Genomic DNA, 9,651 nt, shown 5'->3' with positions numbered 1-9,651 from the left:
CTTACCGAATACACCACAAGATATATCATACTTAGAAGCTTCCATCTCTAGTATTTTATATGATTCCACCAATTAGAATAATTTTAAAATTTTAGGGAAAATTGAATTATTTTCAAATACTGGGAGCAAGAACACAATTTATAAAGTTACTTAAACTATTTTAGCACCCTCCCCTAAAAAAAATAGATCATCTCATAATTTTCCCAGTAAAAATAAAATACTGTCTTAGTTTTTTCGTACTGTCCAAAAGGAAATGCTTCTACTCTTGGCTTCAGAACACTGGGGATTTTAAGAGTATTCTTTAGCAACTGAAGGTAAAGATTTACAGCAAATGAAAGCATTTCTGAGAAAGGAAGTACACAGAGATTTTTATATGCATAAATTATAAACAGGACTCAAGGCGCAGCCACTGTAATAACTTTCTGTTCTCTGAAGAAAATTGAAAGTGCTCACATAGGGCTACTGCTTGTGTTTCCAATATGGAATCTTCTAAGCTTGAATGACTTTAAATAGGATACTTATGTTCCTTCGTTCTAGTATGCAGAAACTTAGAAAACTACATGTGACTAAAATGTATTATAATAAAATCTACAGAGATGTTTGATTTAAAATTATTGTTTCAATAATAATAATAATAGTAACATATATAACAGCTAAAGACTTTGAGGAGGTTTTATAATCAAGGGAAAATAACCACCAAATTACATGTACTTAAAGAATTTGGTTAGCCTTCTATACTCAGATTCAATAATAATGTTTAGGCGTTGATAAACCACTCTTCGCGCAAGAATAGTAATCATGATAAATACCGAAACCAAATAAATTTACTTGATGATTTTTTTTTAACCTTCTGGTAAATATTAATTGATGTCCAGTCTTTAACCAAGATAGACTATAATATTAAACTAATAAGACTGGTTTTTGTAAGAGATTTAAAAGTCTCACTACTCTGCACTCCAAGTACTTCTGTGTTATCGGTATCTCTGTGCAAAATATACTTTCAGATTTCGACTTTCATTTCTGGAAATATCCTTAGCTTTATTCATTGACAAATTTATATTAGTTACTAAGATTTTAGATTTTATGTTCTGATTTGAAATTATTCACCCATCACCTTCCAATCAGTTTTGCTATTTGGTGCTAAACCTAGGTATTATTAAGGCTGGCTGTTCAGATTTTATGATGATCGTTTTTATTTGCTTCTGTGTAAATTTGGAAGATCATCTGCTTTTGGTGAGGTTTAATAGTTCTGAAGATTTATATGAAATATACCATATGTTACTCGTGGCATAATATCTTTAGAAAATTATCCCATAATAGCATGTGTTGTATTTAATTAAAATGTCATATTAAAAATACATATATATTGGCTTCATCAAACAAGAGCTGATCTCCCAGAGAGTTTCAGAAACATTTAATTTTGTATGTTTGAGATCTATGTCAGAAAATCACAAAGGGATCATTTTCTCTGAAAGCCAAGTGTAGCACAGAACCCGATGAGAATAACCTTTAATTAGTGAACAGTGATCATGTATTGCATGGACTAAAGTATTATTTTAAGAGTTTCTACTTCATCTATTCTGTTGCATTACAACTTGAAATCAGTAACTGTGTCAACCCAGTGATAGTGGCTGTAAATTTGAAAATTACAAGGAATGTATTCCAGTTGTTTTCAAGATTTAGCTATGTATATAGATAGGCATTTTAACACTGATATATGTATGTATTTGTAAAGTTGCCCCTTGATGAACCGAACATGTATAGTTAGAATATTATAAGCATTGTACTACTTCTTCATTTTTTCCTAAAGTCTAGGTATATGGCAAATCACAGTTAAAAAAAATAATAATAATACATAACATCTTATTTTGCTTACTAAAAGAAATAAGCTGAAGACTTGCTTTCTTCTTATTTGAGAATAATGGTTACCAATTGCTGGCCCATGAGGAATTTTTATCCTATCCAATTGTAATGATAAATTAGGACACTATAGTATATTCTTTTTCACAAAGTTAACTATGTTGTTGTTAACACTTTTTTCAAACTATGTCTTTCCTACCAGTTGAATTACCATTTCTTTTATGAAGTGATACTGATATTAGTTATATTTGTTCTTTTTTTAATTTCTCACTTGGAATAATTGAAAGTTATCAACATTATATCTCTTTGTGGGGAGGCAGAGGAAATTGTGGCTTGTGAGAAAACTAGAAAAGATATTTATATGTCCAGAACTTTCTACCAGAACTTGGTAGAAAGCCTAGAGAGAGAAGCAAAAGGAGACAGAATTGGAAGGTAGAAGAATATATACTTTTGTAAGGGAATTGGCAAACATCCATTGGGAAAATGTGAGTGTAGATTTTGAGATTCATTTATGCATCTGTTTGTTTGGCCAATAGCACTTGACTCCAAATCCCAAAGCCATGATGGGTACTTTAAGGTGACAGTCCTGCAAGTCACCCTGGAGTCGTGTCACACACATATTCTTAGTGAAAACAACAACAAAAAAACCTGCTATCAAATCAGATCCCACTCAGAGGCCCCTCCTTGGGTTTACAAGGAGGTATCCCTACAGAAATAGATTGCCCAGCCTTCCTTCTGAGGAGTGGCTGGTGGGTTTGAACCTCCAGAGCGCCTTTCTTAGTGACAGGGGCTGTATATTGAGAAATTCTGCTTTAGAAGATAAAAGGTGTATGAGATTTTTCCTATGCCCTTGAGTAATGTATAATCTTTCCTTATCTCTCAAAGCCTCGGGTTTTTTTAATCTGTAAAATACAGATAATAGTACTTGACAGGTAATAGGAAAATGTCTTCAGAGGGTTACCAGAACTTATAAGTAGATTAAAGTTTATAATTTTAATTATGTGGGCATATTGGGAGGTGGATAGTTTGGGGAAAGAAAGGAAGGAATAGGATATAGGGTTTGAAAATAAAAAATTTCACCTCAAAGGTTATTATCTGGATGTTACTGGGTGAGAGAATGTGAACTATTCCTTCATGTGTCTCTTAAGCTGTTCTTACTCTTTTCTTCTGTTCAGACAGTGTTCATCTTGAATCTTATATTGTTGTTGTTGTTGTTGTTGTTGTATATGTGCTGTCGAGTCGGACCCAACTCACAGCAACCCCTCCTTGCGTTTCTGAGGCAGTCTCACTATATATCACACCATAAACTCACACCTGTAGAAGTTAGACTAGGTATTTATTTAACTTAATTTAATTCCTTGTGTACTGTATAAGTGTTCCACACCTTCTTTAAATTGCTTTTCGAGTTGAAGTGTTTGCTGAATGAAATGATAAATAAACACATCTCTAATTCTATTCCTGTCTCTTTGCAGTGGGCTAATTGCTAGAAACCTTACATTCCAACTTTTAAGGACATTTGGAGACAAATAGTTCACCATTAGCTTTGATAGTTTTTTTTCTGGTATATTGTTTTATTTTTGTGTGTGTTAACAAAACTTGCCCTTAAATCCTTCATGCTTCACTTTAGCATACATCTGTATTTATATTTTCAGATTGGTTTTATTCAAATAAAATAAAGCAATGGCCTTTTTGTCCTGATTTCTGGCTGGGAATAATTTTCATTTAATGAGAACTGCTTTCAGTAACTTTTTTTTTGGATTCATTTAGCAGCAGCAACAGAAGAACCAGAAGTGATTCCAGACCCAGCTAAGCAGACAGACAGAGTGGTGAAAATAGCAGGAATCAGTGCTGGGATTTTGGTGTTCATCCTTCTCCTCCTAGTTGTCATATTAATAGTAAAAAAAAGGTAAGTCCTGTCCTACTCACTATGATTTATGTCATTGGTTTCCAAATACCTTTGTTCCTCAAGGTCTTTTAAATTAAAACAAATAACAAGAAGAAGCATTGAATTTTAACAGTGTTGCAAGCATTTGTGCCTATTTCTCATGATTTTGAAAAAAATTTTATTAGTTATTTGCAGTTTTATGTTGGATATATGCATATTCCTGTTACCAAGTTAATGTTTTAATTTGATGTAAGAATTAAAATTTCTCAAATCCAAACATAGTTGAGATATTAATTATATATATGAAGTATTCTTTATTAAAAATGTCCAAATATGGATTTAAGAGTGATACTTGGATGATGTTCTGTGACTTCCTTTGTACATTTACTCTGTATTTTTCTAAATTTTGGCTCCAGTTAAGACATGAGAAATATATCAATATTTTTAGTGAAATTGTATAGTAAATTTGCTGACTAAAATACTTGTTGTTGTTGTTATGTAGCATTTAAAAATAAAATCATTTTTTAAAAAATTGAATATTAGTCCTTCATACTATATACAACCAATACCGCCATCTTCTGGAATACATGAGGATGGTAAGACCTACTGGAATTTAAACTAAACTGTATTCAAAGAATAAAGTACACTCCTGCTTAAAAAAAGTATCAATATATACACATTTTTTATAATTTGAATTTTTGTCCATTAAATAAAATGTAATAATCTGTAAGACATTGTCTTCGAAATAATCCTTCCAAACATACATTTTGGATATTTTGGAAGGAGTTTTATGTTTTGTTTTTAATCTTTACACATAGACAAATAAAATGTAATAATCTGTAAGACATTGTCTTCGAAATAATCCTTCCAAACATACATTTTGGATATTTTGGAAGGAGTTTTATGTTTTGTTTTTAATCTTTACACACAGACTAAAGTCCTAAAACAGCTTTGTGTATTGAAGTGATTGTAGTTTATGAATTATAAAAATAAGTACAATAATTGTTATTGCTTAACATTACATTAAATCATATAGTTGTTTATTGAGATTATTTTATACTCAAGATAAAACATTAGCAAAATAAGAGTCATAGTACAATGTTTTAATAATTCCATCAGAGTTTATTTTAATGTATTGCCTCTTTACAATTATCCCCTGGAGATATATATGTTGGAGAAGACACATCTGCATTAGAAACATTAGGTATGCATTATAGTGTTCTGTGTTAATTTAGCTACATACGTGCTTTCCCCAGTAGTGCTTTCTATTTTCACTGTTGTCTACCTCTGTGGTTGGAAAATACATCATATGTGAGGCAAGAAAGTTTAAGTAGTTTAGTAGTAATAAGGTACCAATAAAGGTCATTAAAATCATCGACTATAACATTCAGAACTTATGTGTCTATTTAGTTAAATTTATTTTTAAAGAGTTAACTAAACTAAATTTAGGGAGTTAATTGAACATTGCTTCACAATTAACATTATTCCAGTCACTTCAGATTGGATTTGCAAACATGTAAGTGATTTCTGATTATGTCCTTGCTAACTTAGAGTTAAATAATCTGGTGGTTCAGTTGTTAAAACATTCACCTGCTAACCACAAGGTCAGCGGTTCAAACCCACCAGGTGCTCCACAGGAGAAAGATGAGGCAGTCTGTTTCCATAGACATTTATATCTTTGGAAACCCCACAGGGCAGTTGTACTCTGTCCTAGAGTAGCTGTGAGTGAGAATCAACTCTTTGGCAGTGGGTTTGTTTTTGTGGTTTTATTATTATTATTATTATTAGAATTAGAATTGGGTTAAATTTACTGCTTTTGTTTATTTGCTATTTATTTGAAAACATTGATGTGGTATCAGTAGCTCTGTATATATAGCCCTCAGTTTAGGTAATACCAAAATATAAAATAAAATAATGGAAATTAAAATTTCCTAAAGTACAATGAAACAGTCACTAAGCAGGATTTTTTATTGGGAGAGGGAACAAATGCTCTGATAGCTCTCTGAAGTTGCATAATGCAACAAGTTTTTTTTTTTTTCTGGTTTACATTTTAAAGTGGTTGGATAAATGAGCCTCTATTGAAATGGGTAATGTTTGATTTTTTTTTTTTTAATAATTGTGTTTTAATTGATTTGATGAAAAGTATGCTAGGGCATTTTTTTCTGTTTCTCACCAAAATCTGTACTACTAGGTAAAATTGCAGTTTTATAGATAAAGTTCCATGTTCAGATACGTTACTTTTGATATATAATTTCAAAAGTACATGAACCTCTTAACTTACCTAAGTAAGTAACATTGTTGATTTCTACCCATATGTAGTGTGAATTACACTTGTATGATTTAATCACAAGTATACACACACAAAGACATAGATAGTATGATAAGACTGGATATAATCAAGTGTAGCTAAACAATTTTAGTATATATTATAGTTTCCCTTTTAATCCTACATCGATAATAAAAGTAATGGAAAAGCAAATTATTTTAGCTATTTATCTGTATTTTTATGGGAAATTGTTAAGTTTCTCAAATAAGACTGTATCCTCATTGGAAATTATGTACATAGGTATATATTTCGTGTTGAAAAAGATTCCATTGTATTTCTGGTTGTTTTATAAAGAAATGGTTTGGAATTCAATTTAGTACAATTTTACAGCTCAGGGTATATATAAAGTAAGTTTTTAGGCAAAGAAAAGGGATATTGCATCTTTCAAAACGCAATGTCGTTTATTTTTATTTAATTGCTGTTTAATTATTTCCAAACGTATGCCATTTCTTCATTGGTTATGTATTATATTTTATACACACAGCATGAAAACATTCATATTTCCAAACACCAGAATTTGAAAACAGTAAATGTGTATGATACTATTTCACATACATCTACTGTAGAAATATCTTTGTGTATATATAATGTATGGTACACATGTATATTCATATAGCATATGTATGTACCTGTGTGCCATTAAGATTAAATGTTTATAGAAAGTTGGGTGTCATTTTGCATATATAATATATTAACCTAATAGATCTTTATGTTTTTTTTCTAAAGAAAATTAACCTATATAGTATACAAGTTCTATACACAGCTATTTCATCTGTCATGACATTTAGATGGTAATGGATATTATGCTTAACTGCATGTTGAAAATACACAATCCATTTAATTTTTCAATTTTTGGGCAATAAAAAATATCAGCATGTTTTTTTTTTCAAATTATGTATTTAACTTTTATTTTTCTATTGCATATCTGTCTGTTTAATTGCATGGCAAAATAAATCTAACCAATGCATGAGCAAGCTGAAATGCAAACCAATGAAACATGAATTTTATTTTATTTTATTTTTTAACACACATTTTTCTGCTTTATTGAATGTGACAGAGTCACGCTTTTCATTCACCATTGCTTCTCTTTTTCCACTGTCTGTGATTTGCTTGCCAGGAGGAGCTACTATTCTTACTCCTACTACCTGTAAGTAGAAAATGGGTGATGTGCGACTTTACATGTGTTAAAGATGCAGTATCCCTTTTCAAAAAACAACAATAGCAGCAAATGTTTTAATTTTGGTAACATTTAAAAAAAGATCTATTTCTCAACTGTAAAACTATAATGTTTATCCATAATTTGTTTTACTAATCTTTTTAAAAAGGGATATTGTATTTCTGTATGTTCAGCTACTTTTAATTTTAATTTATAATTTTCCATAATCAGCTTCAGTCTACAGCCAAAAATCATCATTTATTTACTCTTGTCAAACTTGCACCTTATTCTAGTAACATGAGACCTCACGCCTCTGGTAGAGGTAGTGGTTGTAACTCATGTTTATGTAACATGATTATGTTTGGCAAAATGAGCAGAGTGATGTACTCATAGAAAAACATTCAAAATGCCTTTAGCATTCAAATTAGGTCAGATCTGCATATGATAACATCTCTTTCCATGTTTCCAGGAACTGAGGATGGGTTGAGCTTCAGAACTCTCTTGATCTGGCCATCAAGGCAATCAGTATACTCTTGTGAAAACAAATGGATACATTGATACTACCGCAGCAATACATAAATAAAAACTCTTCCTAGAGAAAAAAAAAAAATTGAGTATGTTTCTTAACTTAAACAGGGCAATGGTTTTATAACACCAGAGCCAAAATGGCCTCATGTCTTCATGCACAGACACACAAATTATACCACATATCTTTTTCTCTTCTGGACTCTGTAGACTTGCACTAGCCTTTGGCATGGAATGCCAGTTTGAATAAGGATGGAGAGAATTGTTTATTTCCTGAGTCATTTTCAGGGTATCACCTTAGATGACAGGGTAGTTACTCATTTAGTTGAAAAGTTTGATCTACCAACTTCCAGGGTTCAAGAATTAAGATTAAATATGTTTGGAGCTCTGGTAGCATAGTGCCTAAGGCACTTGACTGCTCACCAGAAGGTTGGAAGTTCAAACCCACCAGCCATTCCTCGGAAGGAAGGTTGGGCAATCTACTTCCATAGTGATACTGCCTCGGAAACCCAAGGAGGGGTTGCTATGAGTTGGGCTTGACCCGACGGCACATAGTAACAACAACAACATGTTTGGGAGATATATACCACAGAATTTATATCACCATATACACTTGAACTAGCTTTGTAACAAAATTTGGTAAGAATCTCAAAAACTGGAACAATTCTGCCTGCATTTTAAATATTATAAACATTTGGCTTCCTAAAATATGCTAAAACAAGCAGGTGTAAACTAACAGTGCTCCCAGCTTATTGTGTTGACTCATAATATCCTTGTTAAATCATGTTTGATGAAGCCAAAGATAATTAACTGCACTATTTCATACAATGATGGAGTACTTTCCCCCTTTATAGCCCACCCATACATCCACCTGCAGAAGTTTATGCTTTTGGCTGCTTTGGTATTGAAAGTCATTTGCACATCTGTCAAACTCAAGTACACTGAATTGCTTAACTGTCCTAAAGTGCAGATTATTGTTCAGGAGGAGATAAAACATCAAATATACAGGGGACCGAGAAGTATTTAATTATAATAGTATTAATAACTTAACCATTAACCCTCAGTGTATCTGTAATATTAGAATAGGATTTCCTTTCTTTAAGATGGATGACATTACATTACAGTGTATTTGACTAAGTAGTTGGTTATGAAAATTTAATACTTAAGACTACTGACATTACCAATCATAACTACAAAAAAATCACAGAGGTATGTTTTAAAAGGCTACTGAAACATAAAATAGTGAAGCTAATGTGAATTTCTTTTTATAAGAGTAGAGATAAACTAGAGTAGAACTTAAAAATTAGATGTGATCTTTGAACTAATATTCATTGGCATTGTTGTAACTGTCAGTTCTTGATCAAAACACTTAACTCTGATGTTAATTTGTGTTTGTTTTCCCGTAACCTAAATGAATGCCTACCTCACAGGGCTGTTGTGAGGACTAAGGTATACGAACCAAGCTGATAATGTATGACTGACAGATCTGAACAAAGGTTATAATGTGTCAACTAATAAGGGTTTATGAATCTGAAAAATAAAAATTTTTCATTGCTATGAAAATTTTTAGCTGTCATGCATTTGACAAGCCCATCACTTATTATTCCTCAGTGATGAAATACATATAATTTATTCATATTTTAAAGTAAGCCATCAACATTTAAACTTGCCTTTTCTACTTGCTGCAAACTGCCCATCTTCAAAATTCAATATTATTTTGAATCTAAATTTCAGATAAATGTAATTTTTATCTATCTTGCAAAATTTTTAAGGAATGAATTCATTCATTCTTCTTGCCCAAGAAATCAAGACTGGAAGTTATTTCTTAAACTATTATTTTGCTGTTTTAAACATAAGAAAATGGCAGACCATTTGTCCTTTGTTTCCACTCTTCCTTTC

General features: G+C 31.5%; 1 protein-coding gene across 1 annotated transcript in view; it reads left to right on the top strand.

The window, feature by feature from the left end:
• PTPRK (protein tyrosine phosphatase receptor type K) overlaps nucleotides 1-9,651 on the top strand; it is an 867,169-nt gene that overhangs the window by 797,942 nt on the left and 59,576 nt on the right. The window contains exon 14 of the mRNA XM_042781758.1: nucleotides 3,628-3,766. Within this exon, the coding sequence (XP_042637692.1) occupies nucleotides 3,628-3,766 (139 nt within the window). The remainder of the gene's footprint in view (nucleotides 1-3,627; nucleotides 3,767-9,651) is intronic.

Source organism: Orycteropus afer, unplaced genomic scaffold (assembly GCF_000298275.1).
Source record: "Orycteropus afer afer isolate SDZICR_OR568_19922 unplaced genomic scaffold, OryAfe1.0 scaffold00167, whole genome shotgun sequence".
NCBI classification, from domain to species: domain Eukaryota; kingdom Metazoa; phylum Chordata; class Mammalia; order Tubulidentata; family Orycteropodidae; genus Orycteropus; species Orycteropus afer.
Note: the sequence above shows the minus strand (reverse complement) of the source record. Positions and strands in the feature narration are given on the sequence as shown.